The sequence below is a fragment of the Astyanax mexicanus genome, chromosome 16 (genome assembly GCF_023375975.1).
Source record: "Astyanax mexicanus isolate ESR-SI-001 chromosome 16, AstMex3_surface, whole genome shotgun sequence".
NCBI lineage: Eukaryota > Metazoa > Chordata > Actinopteri > Characiformes > Acestrorhamphidae > Astyanax > Astyanax mexicanus.
Genome location: NC_064423.1, coordinates 22,093,560 through 22,114,804, shown reverse-complemented (window position 1 = coordinate 22,114,804; position 21,245 = coordinate 22,093,560). Strand labels below are relative to the sequence as shown.

General features: G+C 35.6%; 1 protein-coding gene and 1 long non-coding RNA gene across 3 annotated transcripts; one reads left to right on the top strand and one right to left on the bottom strand.

Annotated features, from left to right (window-relative positions):
- Nucleotides 1-208: 208 nt before the first annotated feature.
- On the bottom strand, nucleotides 209-21,038 carry LOC103044452 (claudin-19). Of its 2 annotated transcripts, XM_049465934.1 has the most exons (6): nucleotides 20,942-21,038; nucleotides 20,160-20,217; nucleotides 3,831-4,029; nucleotides 2,549-2,713; nucleotides 1,551-1,632; nucleotides 209-1,430 (listed from the first exon to the last, which is right to left on the bottom strand). In XM_049465934.1, the coding sequence occupies exons 3-6, from the start codon at nucleotides 3,970-3,972 to the stop codon at nucleotides 1,268-1,270; spliced, it is 552 nt and encodes a 183-aa protein (XP_049321891.1). In that variant the 5' UTR covers nucleotides 3,973-4,029; nucleotides 20,160-20,217; nucleotides 20,942-21,038; the 3' UTR covers nucleotides 209-1,267. The 2 variants fall into 2 exon arrangements, with proteins under 2 accessions (XP_049321891.1, XP_007233304.2); XM_007233242.4 differs by lacking the exons at nucleotides 20,160-20,217; nucleotides 20,942-21,038 and having other exon boundaries at nucleotides 3,831-4,167.
- LOC125782300 (uncharacterized) lies at nucleotides 17,781-18,756 on the top strand. The gene is made up of 2 exons (XR_007424920.1): nucleotides 17,781-17,978; nucleotides 18,582-18,756. It is a non-coding gene; the product is annotated as an uncharacterized LOC125782300 (long non-coding RNA).
- Nucleotides 21,039-21,245: the final 207 nt, after the last annotated feature.

Genomic DNA, 21,245 nt, shown 5'->3' with positions numbered 1-21,245 from the left:
CTGGAGAAAAGAAAAATAGAGTTTTTGAGCTTTTAAGTTTTAAGTGTACTTTTGAGCATCTACAAGTTGTCTAAGTGTAATATGATGTGCTGTAGGGTGTAGTTTTTAATCTTGGGTTCATGCTATCTGTAATTAAATCAATGTCATCAAGTTGTCAGTTTCTGCACATTCACTAGTATTTAAGCAGTAATTGAAAACAGAGACTGTATGAACAAAAAATAAGTTTATTTATTAAGTAAACATGTTAGAAATTCACATTATACACCAAAAACCAACTGTATTACAGAACAGGTCATTTTATATATAACAAAAACACATATTAAATAAAAGAACCATTCATTTCTGTTTGTTTGCATTTATACAATCTACAAACAATCTAAATCAGTGCAGCAAAACATAACTCTTACCGCAGGCAGCAATGTAAAACTGATATAATCATATGTACAATGACATGACTTCACAGTGTGTTCACTATCTTCGCTGGTAGGTTTTGGCCCTGTTCACATATTATTTTTTTTCCCCCAATTTAGCTATCCCACTCATTCAACTACTCAGCTGTACTCCCCACATCACTTCTAATGCCACAACACCCGAATGGTGAAGACTAGCACATGCCTTTTCCAATACATGTGAAGCCAGCGTGCTCCGAGGAAAAGTTCCAATACATCAGCTCACAGACGCCTTGTGCTGACTGACAACACCCTTAGTAGTGATGTGGGGAGGGAGAGAGAGACATCTACCCACCCAAAGAGGGCAATGACAATTGTGCTCTCAGGGCTCTGGCAGCTGATAGTTAGCTGCATAATCAGGATTCGGACCAGCGATCTCCTGATCATAGTGACAGTGCCTTAATCCACTGGACCACTCAGAGCCACACATGTTCATTTAATGTTCATGAAAACGCTAGCCCTGTTTTAGGCAACAGTACCTACCATACCTACATCACAAAATTACGGATTTTAAATGTAAATATTGCACAAAATATTTGTAACTGAACAATGTATTTAAATTTGTTCATATGTCGAAATATGAAATCAAGCAGAAAAGGATATTTGGATCTGAAAGTAACAAATTCTGCAGGGATATCCATGCATATTTCAACAAGACAAAGCAAAACCACCTGTTGCACACATTACGAAGACAATTTCAAAAAAGTACCGGATGCCAAAATGCAGTGTAAAAACTCTTCTGTTTTTTTTTAACTTTAATAAATGTGGACAGGGCCTTTCTCTTCAGGAACTGTCCTAGACAATGCAGCCGCAGGTCTTTATACGTATGCTGTGGCCTGATTCTGGGACTTCTGGGAAGGCTTTTCCACATGTGACCTGAAATGCTTCCCAGGTTTGCTGCTAATGCACATGAGAGCACCTCCAATGATGGAGACCAAAGCTGCAGCTCCTCCAACATAGAGAGCGTCTCCAAATGTGTACCTACAGACATACAAAATATATTAGACACCTGAGAACAAATATACAACCAGCAGGATTTGAGAAGCTACAATATTAAGAGAGAGAGAGAGAAAGAGAGAGAGAGAGAGAGAGAACATGTACCTGATCAGACCAGTGGTGGTGGATTTAAATTCTGCAGCAACATTGTAAGCGAACCAAGAGATTAATCCTAAGGCACACAGACCTAGAAGGACAGGAAGAAGAGCGTGTCAGAGCAGACCAACAATTCCAAAGTTTCGATCAAGCGTTTCTTTCATCCGCGCAATTCAGTTACTCAAGCACTCAATTTGTTTACCTACTGAACCAACCATCTATCCATCCATCAGTTTGTGCATTTCAGGACTATGACAAATCATTTTTTTGGGGGGATTCATTTCATTAAATATCCAAAAAGTACTAAAATCCAAGGTTTTAATGAAGATTTTTATCCGCATTTGGCCGATTACAGGAATCTAATGCAGAATATCATTAACAATTAAACAATAGAAGATGGGAAGGAAGGTGTTGTGCCAAAATCTGACTTCCCTTCACATGCATGTGTATACGGAACAGATTACACTGGGGATCCCTGTATCTACTGTAACTGTGGATTAACCCTTATTTACAAACTGAAATAAAATAAATTTCAGTCTAATCTGTCCTGTTGATTCTGCTGCATGAGACTCATGCTAGAAGGGATTTTAGCTAACTTGCAAAAAAATCTGACACACACCCATACGACGACAGAACATAGCTTCTTATTTAACACACAAACTAAAATAAAAAAAAAAAAAACTAAATTAACTGGCCCAAATGTATACATCGCTAACAAAATAAGATTTTAGCAAGGATAGAGTACAAAAAATGTGCTGTCAGATGATTCTTTTGGGACTGACTTAAAAAACACTTCTAAAATACTGCATAAAGAATTCAATTGGCACATTTATTTCTAAAAGCGTACAACCTGGCTGTATAAATAAAAATAAAAATAAAAATAAAGAATGTCCTTATTATCCAAAGCCTATAGCAACCATGCTGTATGCAATACTGCACTACCACACTTTCCATAAGGTTTCATATCTTATGGAACACATTATTATATTATTAGCAGCTTAACTCACCACCAAGAATGAACAGGACTCCTCCTGTTATGGCAGTTTTGCTCTTCAGCTGCTCGCTCTCGTCCAGACACTTGGTGCATTTGAGGCCTGGTATGGTGAGCAGTGCAGCGAGGCAACAAAGGATAATGCTGGTGATCATCAGTCCTCTGCAGACCTTGATCTTTGCTGTAATAAAGAAAGAAGAAGCATTAACACAAAGCCACACAAGTTAAATCACATATTATTAAGTGTACTCAATAATTCAAATCTTAAGCAGTCACAGGATATCTACTGTATACCAACTTTTAAACAATGAAAATGATCATTAATATTATTATTATTAGACACTATTCATCTTTTACCAGCTTTAACCATTCAAAACCATTAAATGAACATTGAATTTCAACAATATCTCAAAGCAATGCCAAATAAAGGTTGTTTAACCCCTTTACAGGCCTTTGAACATATAAAAGTGTAGACAATGAAAAAAAAAAATTCTCTGGGGTAAAATGGGTTTTTCTGAAATCATTCTGAAACTTCTGAGGGCTTTGAAATCTCCTATAGAACACTTAGATAAGCTGCCTGTTTTCTCTCTACTCTACTTAATAATTTCAAAACAGTAACACTAATCAACCCAAATTCTGCAGGTTTGAAAATGGACATGAAAAATAGACTATAACTGTTTATACTAAAGGTTTATAGACATTAAATGTTTAATTTGTACTGAACAAAATACTAATTTTAAAATATTTTTTAGGAAAGTGCCAATTGCATGATACATATTTATTATTATATTTTTAAAAATGCAGATTTACTTCAGTTTTTCACATACTTTCTATTACAATTAGGATTTGCAGTAATGTTTCTTATCTAACATGAAACCTTTTTATGTAATGCTTAAATATAAATCCCCGAGATTTAGGCATGTAATATTAGGTAGAAAGCAACAAAAAAGCTTGCCTGTTAAAAAGTTAAAGTTAAAAGGTTGTTTTTCCATTATCAATAAAAAAAATAATTAATGTGACCAAAAAAAGAATATTCATTCAGTGTTCTTTGCTATCTGGTAGGGCAGGAATATGTTAAGGCAAGTTGATAAAAAAAATAAAACAAGCTGATGTTAAAAGGTTAGTTAGTGTTCATGTTAAAGTAAACAGGTATATATAAATATATAAATATATAAATATATATATATATATATATATATATATACCTGTTAAAGTTAAGATCAGAGTTAAAAGCAGGTTTACTTTGTAAACAGGTTAAAAGTAATATACTGGTATAAAGGCAAAGTATTGCTACTTACTGGGCAGATTCAGGATGGAGGGGAAGGGTGTGCAGGTGATCTGTGTCCCGGAGCCCGAGCTGCATCTCATCCACAGCCCCTCGCTATCTACCGATGTGGTGGTCTCCCCGTTCCCGTGCTCACTGCTCTTCCAGTCCGTCATGCAGGTGGAGACCAGGAGGCCACACAGCCCACCAAAACACAGCACATAGGCGAGAATCTGCACAGCGGAGTTAGCCATGTCTCGAGTGAGTTGAGTGTAGTGAAGAAGAATGAACAAGAGTCCAGCTAGAGAAAATTCACAGCTTCAGGAGTTCAATCTGACTGGACACTGAAGTCCAGCAGGGCTTTTTATTCAGAAAACAAAGGGGGGAGGGTCCACTGTGGAGTTACACAACACTGTCCGTTCTACATTACACACACTAACACACACAGAGGCATGACTAACTGTTCTAATCAGTCATTTTCCTGTTTAACCCTTTAAAGCCCACATGTGAACATTTTCATATGAACACTGCAAATAAGAAAACAACTAGGCTTAAAAAAATAAATAAAATAATGTGTTGGGAGTTGATAAGCTGGTCACTTTTTTAAATCAGCACTTTATTAGATAAAATGTACACAGACCGTATTAGCATTTATTGAGTGTTTTTAGGTTGTTTGTAAGTAAATATGGAACTTTGGTCACTGGTGAAAAATGCTTAGATATAATTTAATAAGCTTATTTGCATCCTTTTATTTTGCCTTAGCCCAGCTAACACGGAATGTTTGGCTCTCATAACATTTAGCAACAGCAAAAAAAAAAAAAAAAAAAAAAAAAAAAAACAGTTTCAGAAAGGTTAGCCTGTAATGTTACAATAAAAATGTCACAGTAATATTCTGAAAACCTATGATGTGATAATGGTTTAAATCACATCGTCACATCGTACAAGTTTAAACATTAAAAGTAACATTCCCCGGGGTGCCGAGTGGTCCAGTGGTCGGGAGATCGCTGGTTCAAATCCCAGTCATGCAGCTCGAACAGAGTCGCTGCGCTTTTCTGATGAAGCATAAACTGACACACTAACATGGCTAAACAGATAAAACAATTATTTTCTATGAAAAAAGTATATGTATGTCAATTCTAATAGCAATTTTGTTTTTATTCTAATCAATGTTATTTGCCTTGAAAGAAAAACTTTTAGCCCAGTGTGCACTTATAAGTACAGTAAGCACGGTGTACTTTTAGCAAACCGGTTATTTCTTAGCCTTGTTAACTTTCAGCCCCACTCACTGTGTGTTTAGCTCCAGTCACCTGAGGTAGCATCTATTGCTTCACTAGTTTGTGCTGCTTTTGTTTTGACACTGGCACAGAAAAAGCCAGAGTCACAAGGTCTGGTGAACATATAGCAACTCATTCTCTCATTCTATAGAATTAAAGCTATCAACAACACCTGAAGTCTTGGTTGAGTTGTAATGTTGTTGCTGACCATGTGCATCCCTTCATGGTCTCAAATTCATCCATCTTCTATTGCTCGATTTTATACTATATATGAATATATGAATATATATGAATGTGAACATTAACATGGATCAATTCAGTGTTCTTTAGTTGCCTGTCACAAGGTCTAAATGCAGCAGAACTTCTTTGGGTTGTGGTACATGTGAGATGTGCAGCAAAATACACCATATTCAATCATATCAACATTTACCAGAATATGCAATGTTTTGTGCAACCAATGGTATAAAAAAAACAACTCTGTTGGTTGCAACAAAGCTACTGTGTGGCTAATTTCTGGTAGTGTTGGAGCTCATATTATCTCAAATTTAGGGTCAATTAATATTAGCTTTAAATGCTCCATGTAAATGACAAAGCTCTTTTGTCAATTTTTCTGGACACATGGTTCCTTATTTGGGGCTAACTTTAATCTGCTTACTCTGTGCTTTTATTTTAGACCAGACACACATGTGAAAATGAAAGAATCTGAGCCCAAGAACTTCAATTACTATGCTCACAGGTGCTGAATATACGAAGAAGTCACTGCATGTGCTACAGTCCTTATCAAATTTATTTAATGTAGTTTACATTGTATTAGAGTTTAGACTCATCTTTGTCTGAATATATATATATATATATATATATATATATATATATATATATATATACACATAACAAAAAGTGTTTCAGCTGTGGCCTTTGACTGACCCTCCTGTCCTTATGGGTGTATCTACGTGAATTTGTGACAAATCATCACAAGGATGTGTCGTCAGTGTACTTTACATTTCTACTGTAAAATGAACTCATTCTTGCTCATGTAGTTCCTCACCTCAGCTCCCAGCTTCACCCTGAAAGTTTAGTGGTTCACAAAAGCTTTCATTTGTGTACCAAAACAATAATTGTTATTATATGTGCTGTTGTTTTTTAAAACTTTAAAAATACTATTTAAAATAATTAAAATACTCATTACAAATCCCCAGTACCAGCAGATGTTTCTCACACTTGTAAAGTATACGTGTTACAGGAAATAAGTTCAAGCTGCTCAATCAGCATGCACTCTAAAAAACAGAGGTACGATATGAGCACTTTTTTGTACTCAAAGGTACACTCTTAATAATTGTACCCTTAAAGGTAAAATATTGGTCTTTACAGGGTCAGATTTGTTCCCTCTGAAGTACAAAGTAATTTCTAACAGCAATAAGTACAGATTTGTACCATTTTAACCTGCAGCCAAAGGGTACATTCAGTATTCTGTATCATTGCACTAATAAACAATATATATTTTAATTCCACATTTTTTATTTGAATTGGATAATCGAGTTTTTGAGCCATATTTAGGTGATGATAATGTTTATAATCTTTACTGGCACAAAAAAACATGGGTACAAAAATGGCTTTCACTGAAAGGTACTTTTTTGTACCTCAATATAAGGTACAGCCCCAGCGACAAGCTTTGTACTCTTTTAGGTACAAATCTGTACTTACTTTTCTTAGTGTGTGGTAAAAGCTTGATTAGGTTGGTCATGCTTGTTGTATACCAGTTAAACCATCAAACGCTACCAAACAAAAACATACCCTAAGCTGCAAATAGCTCAGCTATTCGTCACCTGACACTGTAAACAAAACCGCTACCTAACTAATAAAATCGCAGATGGATAACTGGCTATTGTAAAATGGTAAATAATAAAAAAAAGCAAATTTTATATGAAATATACAGTGGGGTCTTGTATTGATATTAGTGCTTGGATCTCGAGCACGTGCACGTTCTGCTTGAGCCTGCCCTGGCCTGCCTAATACAATGTCACTTCGAGCCCGAGCCAGATTTAAACTCAACATTTTTTGTAGGCTAAGCGTTAAAACTGAGCTTTTTAAAAAACATTTTCGGGCTGTTTGAATGAGAAATCTGTTCAGAATTATATTAATTAACATTGCTACACTAAATAAGCATAGACCTATTATTTAAGAAAAATATATATAAAGAACAGATCTCCAAAAAATTAAAACACAATGCGAACAATGATCCACAGTCTAAACATCGGTAATTTAGGCTACAAGAATGATGTCTGAGTAGCTTTCCTCTAATTTAATAGAATTTAAAAGGGTCTAAGAATAGATTTTTTTTTATATTGAGCTTATAGTCATTGTGCAAAACCACACAAAAATAACAGTAATAAAACTATGGACTGCACTGCATAGCGCTGCATGTCAAGTGCGTAATATGGATAAGTGGATAAGCAACTTTTTTTAAAAACACAGTTAGATTTGTAACTTTGCTATATTGTGACTATCATACCATAGCTTTATATAAAATAAAAATATCATAAAAAAAAACAGCCCCGTACGTCACAGATTACTTTCTTTGAGCCCGACCCCACCCGCCCCGAGGACAGTGATGGTGAATCTCGGTTCGGTTCAGGCCTCGGGTTGGGTTCGGGCAGAGAATCTAAGCTCTAATTGACATACAAGACAAATAGAAACCACTTCTGCTTGGATGGAGCGATGAATGTGTTGCGTTCGGTGAGAAGGAACAATGGTCAGGAACTTGTTGATGTACTATGATGTACTATGATGTACTACTCGCTTGGTAAAAGTGTGAAATCTGTATACTGTCAAAATTGGAAGACTTGGGAAGTAGGAGATGAAGTTTAACTTGTTAAAAATGGTTTATTAGGAGTGATTTGCCCTTCAGTAAATTATACCTTAAAAAACCTTTATACCTTATACCTTTACTTACCTTTACTAGTAAGTATGCATAGTTTCTTTTGTGTGTGTGTGGACCTGTCGTCAACCCAAGTGTAATTGTGGGTGGTGTAATAACTGTAAAAGCTTCCTTCACTCCTCTGTAGTACATGGTCATTTTCCTTTTTAATGGGAAGTTATTGTGACCTCACAGTGTTTGCTGTAATTCTCTGAGGTGGGAGAAGGTTGTTTTAATGGGTGGAGCTTCCTCCTCAATCCACTGTATGTCACTCGTTTAGTAGAAAACCTTCAGCACAACGCTAAATGTATCAGCTTATTTCCACATCGACGTAGATTGCTTGTAGGTGAATTATGTCAGATTGTTGTAGATAGCTGAGAAGGGAAGGTCCTTTCCTGGAAGTGTTTACTGAAACTTAAACCAGTCTGATCCGGGCAGAGACAGTGCTGATCCTAAAATTTGAGTTTCAGACCTCGTCGCATTGTTTGTCATTTTAAACGGGCATTTGTAAAAAATAAATAAATAAATAAATCAATAATAAAAAAAATCAATTACATCAAATTACCACAATTAATTACAGGTCAATCATCCAATATGTAAAAAAAATATGAAATCATACAATCTGTGTATCAAGGATTATACATATATACATAATACATCTAAGGATTATATATGTAGTTCTAATTTGTGATAGATTTCAGATATCCCCTGCTTTACTGATTTACATGTTCTGGCATTGTAGTAGCAATTTTTGCACAATTATTGGTCAGATATTTGTCAGATGCACAGATATGCTTCCAGTAGAACTTTCTGCAGCTTTGTTTGGTGTTTTACGTGATGCCTTAGACTTGGTTTTGTTACTCTGCTAGCTAGATGTCTTATCTTGTTTAAATGGAAGTCAGCTGTTCCCTCCACACGCCACGCTTGGAACAAAGCTATTTTTTTACATAATAAATTGAAAAAAAAATTAGATGCACATTAAGAGGCTCCACCACAATGAAACTATATAATGTGCATCCCTACTGCAGATCTCCTGTCAGCTTCTTCTTGCTGCCCTCCCTCCTCTGACCTGCCTCTATGTAAAATTCAGCATTATCACCACTAGGTAATGTAGGACAACCATAGAAAACATAAGCAGAAAAACACTGCATTATGATCTCTATACCCTAGTTAAATCATGTTTCAACTTACTATTTTCTATCATTAAAAAAGTTACCTATATCTTCACCTTCTCTCTTGCTCATGTTGACTCTTAAATATTTATTAATGAAATATAAGCTCAAGAGTTCAAGAAAGCAGTCAAACTTTTAAACTAACAGTTACTTCAAACACACAATTAGTACTGTTCAGCTATCTACCCACACTGTAAAAATAATGATCTGTTCCACCTTAAATGCTGAAGATATTAAACTTAAACTTAATCTTCAACCTGAAACGTGTTGCCACAGAAGCATTTAATTAAGGTGGAAGGATAAATTCTAACAATCTTAGCTCTTCATAGTAGAGTTTCACCGAAGGCAATACAGGTGTACAGCTCTGGAAACAAATGAGAGACCACGTAAAAATGATGAGTTTCTTTGATTTTACCAAATTGAAAATCTCTGGAATATAATCAAGAGTAAGATGGATGATCACAAGCCATCAAACCAAACTGAACTGCTTGAATTTTTGCACCAGGAGTGGCATAAACTTATCCAAAAGCAGCATGTAAGCCTGGTGGAGGAGAACATGCCAAGGGTTATTTCACCAAATATTGATTTCTAAACTCCTAAAACTTTAGGAATATGACTTGTTTTCTTTGCATTATTTGAGGTCTGAAAGCTCTGTATCTTTTTTGTTATTTCTGTTTGTTATTTCTCATTTTCTGCCAAATAAATGCTCTAAATGACAATATTTTTTTTTGGAATTTGGATATGTTGTCTGTAGTTTATAGAATAAAACAACAATGTTCATTTTACTCAAACACCTACCTATAAATAGCAAAGTCAGAGAAACCGATTCATAAATTGAAGTGGTCTTTCCAGAGCTGTATATATGAAAGCTGAACAGCAGCTACTAACACAGTGCTGTGGCTTGTGCAGGCGCTACCTTAATGAAGATGAAAGCCATATATTGGTCACATTGTATATAGTTTTTTATCAGTTTTCTAACAAGTACATGTAAAATGTAAAGTAAAATGTAAAGTTTATGCTGTGAGATTCATCCATCGAGAAATAAATAATCGGAAGTTGTGGTTGCTGACTCTACTAAAGCTAAATAAAGACATTTTCCACCTAAAGCGAGTCATGGCGTGCCCTTTAACCTTCTGTTAATCCACTCAGTCCACTTAAAACCACAACATCATTCTGAATCATCACTCAAACTGGGCAGATTCACATGTCCATGTGATGATACAATACATGCAGGAAACACGTATTGAAAGTTGTGCAACAGAAAAATACTAAATATACTCAAAAGGACACTTAAGTAATAACTTCCCATCAGTTTGGGTTATTTAAGGACTTTTATTTTGAATGTTTTTGAGTGTAACCCTTCCTCTTGGAGTTGAAATGGGAAGGGGTGAAGTGTTGCCGACTTAGCGACTTTGTCGCTATATTTAGCGACTTCTCAGAGCATCTAGTGACTCATTTTTTTAAGTGGCTAGCGACAAATCTAGCAACTCTTTGTGGTGCTATTGGAGACTTTTGGAGGCTCTTTAGTTACTGTCCTCAGCAAGCAGCGGGTGCTGCCCTGAGCCCCGCCCAGAACACTAACAGTGCAGAGCAGACCCACACCGCTTCACGTCCACAATGCAAATCAACTGCGCATGCCGAAAGCCACCGCTGACTGACTCCACTTCGTATTTACAGAGCGGGATGTAAATATAAATGCATCACTAGTGTAACACATAAAAAAAAAAAAATCACTGAATTTAACTCTCACAGTCTCAGTCAGTCACTCACCTCATTCAGCACATAGCCTGTCACTCACCTCGTCCACAGTGTGTGCCTCTTTTTAAACAGCTAAACATCTAGCTAGCTAGCTCATCACTGAACTATTTGTGTATAATGGCTTTGAAACTAAAGAAAACTTAATAATACTTTAAAAAATACAATAAAAAAACTTTGCCGGTCCCAAGCCCTGATAAAGGAGGAGGGTTGAACGCAGAATAGCAGTTCCTGCTAACTGCTACTCTTATGCTAACAATTAACAACATGGCAAAAACTGATTTATGTAATTTACGTAAAAATGATTTATACAAAGCATTAAAGTCATGAAGTTATTTTGAGAAGTGACTGCCTATTTTAAGGGCAACAGAAGTTTATTTGTTTAGAGTTCATTTATAGTTCTAACATATTTAGGGTGTTTTTTTTTTACTTACTTTTTTCTCTCCCACAAACTATCCCTTTACAGCTTCAAAATGTTTTATGCAAATTAGGCAATTATGTCATTTTGTGTCTTTTCGGAGAGCCAATAGCTACTTTCCTTACTGAAGAGTTGGCAACACTAATTGGGACAACCCTTTAAAACCTGTAACCCTGCAGGGCTGATATGGTAGCAATGAAACGCTAAAGTTCAGCAAGCTAGTTGCTGGTTAAATAGCTAGTTAACTTTAGGACATAGAATGTCTTCAGAAAGGGGCAGATGGTGCAGCAATTATTAATTATTGTCCTTTCCTCAATTCCTCGGGGAGGGGGGGGCTGAAATTAGCGTTTGACAGCTTTTATTTTAGTTTTCCATTCCACCACAAATGATGCAGCCTATGCTGTCTGTTGACCATTTAAGGCAGAATGGAGAAGTTGGTCTGTTATGAAGAAAATGACAGCCATTGAAACCTTACATTAAACTATGGTATTGTAGCTTGTGGTTATCGCAATTTTTACCAAGAAAAATAATTGTTTCTTTGTCGCTTTTGCCACCATTTTGCCAGTGATTCTCATAGCCCTCTGTCTGGTGTGTGCCTTTCAGAGTTGCCAGGCTTGCGGTTTTCCCGCCAAATTGGGCTTGTTTAAAAATCCAGTAGCAGGTGAAAATTCAGGGGGGGCGGGCTGCTTTTTTTGGGCTACTTTAAAAAATGACAACAATTAAAACAATAATAACTAGGAGAACATCTAAACAGAAATTATAAGACGGAAAAAAAACGATTGAAAATGTTAAAGAATTAAGAGAGTTCAGGAGGGGCAGGAACAGAAATGTTCTTCATTAGGATATAAAACTCTTATAAAAGAACTAATAAAACAATGACAAATGTTACAATATTTTTAATTTTTTAAAGCAAATAGCAATACTGATTATAAATTCCATATAAACAAAATAGTATAAACAAGTCGTACACTTATAGTTGTTTTGAAAGTTGCTACAAACGTGTGACAGAAATATTTTGGGCTAGTTTAAGCTTCTGAAGGGCGGGCTTTAGACTGACTTTGGGCTGGATATTTTTGTTGCATCTGGCAACCCTGGTGCTTTTGAAAAATCTCAGTTTGAAGGGCCATGAAGCACTCTTTTCTCTACAGTTCGAACCTAACAAAAATCTGTATATCCTACCTCTAGGCGTTCACGCACAAAACAGAGGGGTAGGGATAAGTGGAAGGACCAAGGGGTGAAATGGGATTGGGCAAGTGCAGTGAAGTCCGGTTCAGTTTCTAATGTGGATATGCTTTTATCAAAGAGTCAGTTATCAATATTATGTTATAGTATGGCGCACATGATACAGTATTACTTTATGTTGTCCACAGTGTTTTTAAGGTCTCTGTCCATTACTGTTTTCAAGGAAAAAATGGTTCAGACTCTTTGTCATTAGATGTTCTCCTGATTTACAAGAAATAACCCCATTCTTGTCAGGACCAGCGTCAGTGGTTAAAAGAAACGCCATTAGTCCATCAAGCCCACCCATGCACAAATCAGTATTGTGAGAACTGTACAAACACGTGATGTCATTGGTCATTTAACTGTTTTCCATCTGTCCTGCTGACCACCTATGCCAGAGAGCACTTTCTCTTTCCAGAACAAATGACACAAAAGGAGGAAGCTTGATTAAGCCTGTGCTGGTAAAGGCAGTCCAGCTGAGTACAGCATCAGCTGGAATGGGGTCTCTTCCTGTAAATCAGGAGTGCGTCTAATGACAAAAACACTCCTTCAAGAAACGCCCTTAAGTTCCTTTCAAAATGTTTATTCAGGAATTCTCATTCATTGTTTGTGTTTTAACACACTACTTAAAATAGTAAACTAAGACTATTAGGACTAGATGTATGTTTTGCATCATATAAAATAAATGAAAATGTGTGGAAGAAAAAAAATAAGAGACCACTTAAAAATGATTAATTTTTTTCATTTTACCAAATTGAAAACCTCTGGAATATAATCAAGAGGAAGATGGATGATCACAAGCCATCAAACCAAGCTGAACTGCCTGAATTTGTGCACCAGGAGTGGCATAAAGTTATCCAAAAGCAGTGTGTAAGACTGGTGGAGGAGAACAACTTTATATGAACTTGTTTTCTTTGCATTATTTGAGGTCTGAAAGCTCTGAATCTTTTTTGTTATTTCAGCCATTTCTCATTTTCTGCAAATAAATGTTTTAAATGACAATATGTTATTTGGAATTTAGAAGAAATGTTATCCGTAATTTATAGAATAAAACAAAAACTGTAGTATATGTACACATACATGAGTTGTATATGTACACATACAAATGGACCATTCTACAATCGCAGTTACTTTTACAAAGAGATAAGTTTCACACACTCGATGCTTTCCATATGTTTCACACCAGGGATGGTGCTTCTATTCTAATCATGTTTTGTTTTTTAACTACATGCAGAGTTATGCAATTTATCAAAGGGAAAAAGGTAGCAGAGCTGACCAGAACATAGGGACAGACATAAAATATATTTTTTTAATCATTAAAATAGAAAATGCTACTAAGAGCATGGAGCATGGAGAATAATTTTATGGTAGGTCACAAACAATCCGAGAGGAGCATTTGATGAGCCCTGTACCAGGCAAACACATCAAGAATAGTCTGTCTGGCAAGAAAACAGGAAGGTAGCCACTATATTCCACAAACCAACACTGCTGACTTTCTTACGTTCACTCAAGACCACATGGAATAAGTCCGAAACCTACTGGAAGAATGTTCAACAGAAGGGCCTCATCCCAACTGTGAAGCATGGGGGTATCATGGTTTTGGGCTGCATTGGGTCCACGTTGACAGGCCATTGTTGATCAACCTGTAAACTATGGATTTCTGTAGAATATTCCACAGGACATTTTCAGGGTATCAGTCAATGAACTGAAACTTGACAATACTGCAAGACAATGTCAATTACTCTAAGAACCACACAGAAATTAATAAAGTAGAACAAATTCAACATGTTTGATTGACCAATTCAAAATATCCTTGGAAAATAACTCAATAGAAACACTCTGGAAGGATCTAAGAAAAACAGGTTATATAAACAGATACTTTCAGAACTTTCAAACAGTGAGTGGCATTTGTTGACTGATGTCAATTGCGATTAAAGCTTACTGACACTGCATTACAGACATCCGTCATCAAGTTTCACTATAATCTTGGTGGATCTATTTTTCTTACTGCCATAATATTTTACATGTAGATTATATTTTTTACCCTAAAAAAGTGTTAATGATTGGTTTCTCAAAATACACCAACAACAACTGATACAAATATATTCAAAAAATAGCTTCAGCAAGAAAATGCTTCTTCCTTTTTTAACATTATATGTGAGAACTTTAGCTCTGTAAAGTTATTCTTTCCTTGGTGTATATCATGTGATGTGCAGTGTCTGCCATCTAGTGTCAAGTATTATCTATGTCTAAAGTTTATCAGACTTCAGACCAAAAAAAAGGAAAAAAATTTCAGCAGATTTCAATTTAGGCATAGAAAAGATTGTCACTGTACAGATCAAGCAGACATGCACAGAAGGTCAGGGTGTAGGACTTCACCTCATATCACTGCTGTGTGTTTGGTATATTGAAGCGGCTCTTGCTTAAGGCTGAATGCAGCCAATCTCAGCTTCTGTGCCTAAAGCCTGCCAATCTCAAACCTGTCTGATACCATTCCTACAAGGGGAACAAAGCCTCAGGCAAAACGGCCAACCCTATTTTAAGTATCTCTCACTCTCTCTCTCTCTCATTCACACATACACTCCTACACTTGCATTTTATCAAACCCACATAATTACACACTGACTGGACTAAAACTGAAAGCTTTAGTTTTATCCTGTGACATCTGTGTAAAATCTTAATAAAAAAGAAAGAGACTACTTCAGGTTGTGAATCAGTTTCTCTGAATTTGCTATTTATATATGTTTGAGTAAAATGAACATTGTTGTTTTATTCTACAAACTACGGACAACATTTCTCACAAATTCCAAACAAAACTATTGTAATTTAGAACATTTATTTTCAGAAAATAATAAATGGCTGAAATAATAAAAAAGATAAGGGCTCAAGTAATGCAAAGAAAACAAGTTCATATTCATAAAGTTTTAAGAGTTCAGAAAACAATATTTGGTGGAATAACCCTGATTTTTAATCACAGTTGCATATTGGCATGGCACCAGTCTTACACACTGCTTTTGGATAACTTTATGTCACTCCTGCTGCAAAAATTCAAGCAGTTCAGCTTGGTTTGATGGCTTGTGATCATCCATTTTTATAATAAGTCTCTTATTTTTTCTCCAAAGCTGTATATCTTTACATTCACTTATAAAAAAACATTGTACCTACAAGAGGATAACATGATATCAGGAGAAAATCTTTGCTGTATTCGGAATTGCTCCCCATTACAGAAATAGTGCACTATATGATGTTTCTGTAGTATAGATACCTAGCAGTTAACACTTTTGAAAATCAATGGTGTTCTCAATGCAAAATGTCCTTCAAAGCCATTATAAAGTAATGTTCAAATCTCAACAATACATTTTATTACCTATACAGTTCACTACCAAAGAGCCACAATGCACTGTAAAATGTAGTGTTCGGAAAATGTACGCTAAAATGTATGTATTATGTATTAGGTATACCATAATGCAATGCGGAGGTGCTGAACTAGGCGCCATCAGAGCGGCACAAACTAACATGTTTGGTCCGTCCCCAGTCAATTTAATATATTGTGAATGATATCTAGTGAATATTGAATGAATAATTGAGTGAGCCATTCTAAACACAGCCCTTAATTTTCAATGGAAGTCAATGTAAAACAATGTACATCAACAATGTAATATAGGGCTACCATATATCTTTAGTTTTGCTTGGGAGCCATTGGAGTGGCTAATGTAGCTAGATAGTGCCTTGCCACTACATTTTTTTAAAGACTAATTTAGGGCACTAATATAATGCTTTTAAAAAGAATGATAATGCAATTATACCCTTTTAAAAAACAGTGAACTTTATGAATAGTATTGAGAGATTTCAATGTGAAACATAGCTAAAATTAATGAATATTAATTAATATTCCATCAACACATTGCAAGATAATTACATTATTGAGTTATCATGACAGACCCACCTATGGGTCATTTATTTCAGAAGTTTAAGTTTGGTATATTTGTCTTTTCCTCAAATTGTGAACGGTTGTAAAAGTCAGTTACCAGCAGCCAACCTTGTAGCTAGTAAACAAAGCAAAACCTGAGAAACCTGAGAAAAACCCGAGTAGGTGGACATGAAGCTCCGCTAAGCTAAAAGCTAACACTAGTTAAATGGCCTTTTTTTTTATCTCTTCTCTACAGTTGCTGCTTTCTCGGAAACAAACTGGACTATGTCAGATGAACCAAAATCAAGTGAAAAACACAGCAGAAGAGATACGTTTTTTACTGATAAGGCAGAGTTTTTACTTAAGGTAGAGTGGGAGTAAGGCTAAAAGCTAACCCGGCTAAAGCTAAAATCGTTATCTGGTAAATGCACATTGTTAATTAATCAAACTGCTTTCTCTAAAATTACACATTATGGCAAGAATTTACAGTTTACATTTTTTGTACCAAATTTATTCATGCACCAGTAAATCCAAAGTGCCTTTTCTAGTAAGTTAGCTAGTTAAGTGAAATAAAATGACGCACCAGACCCTATGCTGGTCAAGAGCTAGCCAACCAGCATAGGGTATTTTTATTTTTTTTGATGATATGTTTAGGGTCTAGCTCATGCCACAGCTCATATATATCACACCCACAACCATGTGAGCTATAACTTCACTGTAAATACTATTAATTCAGCAGTTATACATGGAAACAACCAGGTCAGTGAGATAAAACTCCAGAAGTTATTGTGGGATTAGCCTAAATTCATAAGTACATATTACTCAATTTAATATATTAGAGGCAATGTAGCACATGTGCATGCAACCATGTGAGCATGTAAGAAATTTTTTAAAGAAAAAAAAATGTAGTTCAAACTTTCTTTTAAAGAACATGAGAAAGAAATGTTCCTTATTGTGCAAGAGGTGCACAAGCCTGTAAAAACTGTAGAAACTTGAGAAATTGGGGAAAATGTGTACAGAGACTGGCAAAGACACAAATCAACAGCAAAAAAATAAAATAAAACAAGGCAGTACCATAGTTTTAATCATTGCAGCAGTTTTGGTTCATACATTTACTTTTAGTTTTAATTTTAGTCCCAGCTCAGGGTGCATGTTCACCTGTATTTCCCAGCCTTTCTGTAGCCTACCTACAGGCCCGGCTGACACACCCTCGTGACCACCTCTACCGGTTTTTCCTGAAGATGTGCCCAAGGCTTATGGGGAGCAGCAAAAGAAGGCAGGCTGAATTAAAGCGAAGGTTGGAGCGAAGCACAGACACAGGTGAGGTCTGACAACTGAGGACTGCATGTTGCACAAAGTGCTACCAACCAACGCAGGCCACCTTTAAGATACTGAAGAGATACTACGGTTTGATCTTCTCTCCGGCTGAACTGGGATGCTTGTGAAGTTTCTCTGCGTTTCAGCTTTGATCCGTGTTTGATATTTGGCGTCTGACTGCACACTACACCCTTTTCTCAGGTAAGCAGCAGTGTGTGGTTAACTTTAGGTGCTGTCTTAACATGCAGCTGGGATTCCTTTTTATTGCACTATTATTTTTTTTTTTGTCTAGCGTTGTTTTGAATTCACAGCATGTCTGGTAAGCTATCAGCAGAGCTTGTTGGAACATTGCTTGTTTTTCAGATCATGGAAGAAGGAGGCAGCAATGTATTAGAGTAAGCAATTCTATTAGATATGAAATAAAACAAATGGCATTTGACTATATGGTTTATTACTATAGTCTAGTCTAAGTTCAGATAGATTTTGATAAATTAAGCTGCCGCTTTTGCTTTTCATTTAAACCCAGTAGAGGGTTTTAAAACTTAAAACTGTATTGGGCCCATGATGGAATACTGCAGAACTTTTTTCACCTGGATAAATACTGTTACAATGAGACTGATAGATAAGATATATATAGCAGACACTCACAAAACCATTTTATAATCATTGAAGGTTTTCTCAATGCAAAATGCTCATTAAATGTCCCTTTAACTTTGTCTGTAACAGTGTTGAGCATTGCCCAATCAAGCCTATGCAACTTATGCAGTGTATGCAACAACTGTCTTTTGATTCTTATGCTTTCAGGTGGCGCAACATGTGACAGGCCTAAATCCTGATCCCAAAACCCATCACAGACCCTGCTACACTCTCCGCTGGGAACTGTGGCTGAAATGGACACTTGAATTTCAGTCATTGTTTCTGGTAGAGGGTGCAGTAGACGATCAACTCCACGGCTGCTCCAAGGAATGACAACACACCCATTTTTGTGACAACGAAATAGCTTCATTCGTATGTCAGCTGGTCTGTCAACCACTGAATTGACGTGCTCTGCTCACAGCCTCTAGATGGCAGCAGATAGTAATGGGTAAATGTTACTTAACCTGGTATTTCACAATTGTAGTCTTTTAGGATTATCTGCACTCATGTTGAGTATATGTCTGGGCAGGTGTATCTCACATGACAGGATTTTTTTAATGAACTAGATTAAAAAAAATGTCTAAATGCGAAAACTTTCCAAAAAGTAATGTCCTATGTATCATCATCTTTTGAAAGGCCTTGCATTTTGACTATACAAATACTATACTGTAGATTATTTTTTCATTTCACTAATAAAAATCTATATTCATGCTGTGTAGTCCAATACTAGGCTTAATCCATATCTTGGAAACTGCTACAAACTGTTCCAGTCAGATTGATCTAGTAGTGGCAGATCCTTCAAAGGGTGAAAACATTAAACTAAGGCAAAACATGTTATTTACACAAATGTTGATTTTTTTATATGGACAAAATAATTGTTGTTGATTGTTAAACATGGTTATATGGTTTAACTGGCCCTTGAATAATAGTGGAAGAAGATTTCTTACTATTGAAGCTGTATGAAGTCTTTAATAATACACAGTCAGCCTGATGTTAGCACACGCACAGAGTCACATCTAAGGCATGCAGGTGAACCAGATCAGATCAAGGTGCTGCTTGCCACTCAGACTTCCTCATTCATTAACATGTTTTGTTTTTGCTTCAAGCGATCACAACATAGCTCATAGTGCACTTAACTACATTACTTCTTATGCAAGTTTTTTTTCCTAGGAGGAATTTCTGGTAAGGACATTTAACAAGCTCCAACAGCTGTCAGCAAATCAAAATTACATCATACACCCAAAAATATAAAAAGAACCAGTGTTTTGAATATTGTAGATTGATATATAAACTGATTCTGATCGGATTCTCAGGTGATTCCTCGATATAAGTTAGAATTAGTAATTGACTCATTGTGCATTCATTAAGTTATGATAAAATTAACTATCTAGGATGCCTACTATATTTTAAAACATGTGACCTCATTTCAAATAAGAAAACCTAAAAAGACTACATAGATACTCTACTACTCTAGTTCAAACTCTTGCAAGACAACCCAGGCACGATTACTGCATAAGAAATAAATAATGTAGTGTGAAAAAGTGAAATATGACTTCTATTTCATGTTAGCAGAGTAGGGAATATTGAGTGTTAAATGTGTATTGTATCTACTTGCAGCAATTCTGTATTTTGCAAAAAATAAATTATGTAAATGCAAACAGTGTTCAGATGTATTTATCAGAGTGATCATTCAGATTGAAATCATACACAACATACATTCATGCACACCATCATTCATGTACCTACCTGGTCCTTTATTCAGCTCAGGTAAGCAGCATCTTCCACAGCATACTGCATCTTCTGTCTGAAAAAAAGAAAAAAAAAAGTCTACAGGAAATCTAGGGCAATGTTAGGGAACAAACTTATGTATTTGTAAAATAAAAAAATACCCAATAATTGCCATAATATTTGTACGTCATGTGTTTTACACTCTGTTTTATGACAGAGCTATTCTGTGTAGTGTGTAAATTTAGCATATATAGTGTGTGTTGGTGTGTGACAAACTGGATTAGCTCTGGTAAATCTTTTTAGCCATCACTAGTAGTTGTGTAAGAATGTTTTTGGATTTAATAAAAGTGTATATATTTATATAATTGGTTTATAATTATAATTAATTATAATTAATTCTATTAACCAGATCTCCCTGGCTTATCAAAAATAAAGGCAGTGATAAAAATAAATAAATAAATAAATAAATAAATGAGTTTAGAGTAAATAACTCATGTTACATCTCTGCCACTATGTCTAAACATGGACATTGTGGTTTAAATAGAACATTTTAGATACATATAGACAGACATGTTGGTCACAATATTCTTAATTAATTAATTAATTAATTAGCTGTTTGGTGGCTTTATAGTTTAACCACTACCAGGAGGAGAATAAAACATACAGAAAAAAAGAACACTATGAAGTATAATAACTAAGTTTTAGTATAATTCTTAGTATTTTTATTGGCCACAATTTTTTTCAGACATGCATTAACAAAATATTCTAATTAACATATTTAATAATGAAAGAAAACATACTTATCTGTGGTTGTTTGCCATCCCTGTTTTCGTTCAGTGGGGAAACGACCGTATTGTGTCTGTTTGAGTGGATTTTTGAGGACAGGTTTCCCTTCAAAATAGCAGGAGGTGACGTCACAACACTTCCTGTGTGGTGCTATTTAAGACCTTCTTACTTACTTTTTGTTGTATGAGCTCTAAGGAAGTTGTGATTTGTTTTGATTAACAACTTTAAAACTGTAGGTTACATATGGTTGGAAATATTTTAAATAATTACAATTATTTCACTTGGAGAACTTGAATCGAACCCAAAGCATTCTCATGC

Excerpts from the sequence above, each read along its gene's own strand:
- LOC103044452 (XM_007233242.4), bottom strand. The coding sequence starts at position 4,050 with ATGGCTAACTCCGCTGTGCAGATTCTCGCCTATGTGCTGTGTTTTGGT. Across the intron at positions 2,714-3,830 it reads CTCCATCCTGAATCTGCCCA|CAAAGATCAAGGTCTGCAGA; the intron begins GTAAGTAGCAAT and ends TCTTTATTACAG. Across the intron at positions 1,633-2,548 it reads AGTCCTGTTCATTCTTGGTG|GTCTGTGTGCCTTAGGATTA; the intron begins GTGAGTTAAGCT and ends CTGTCCTTCTAG.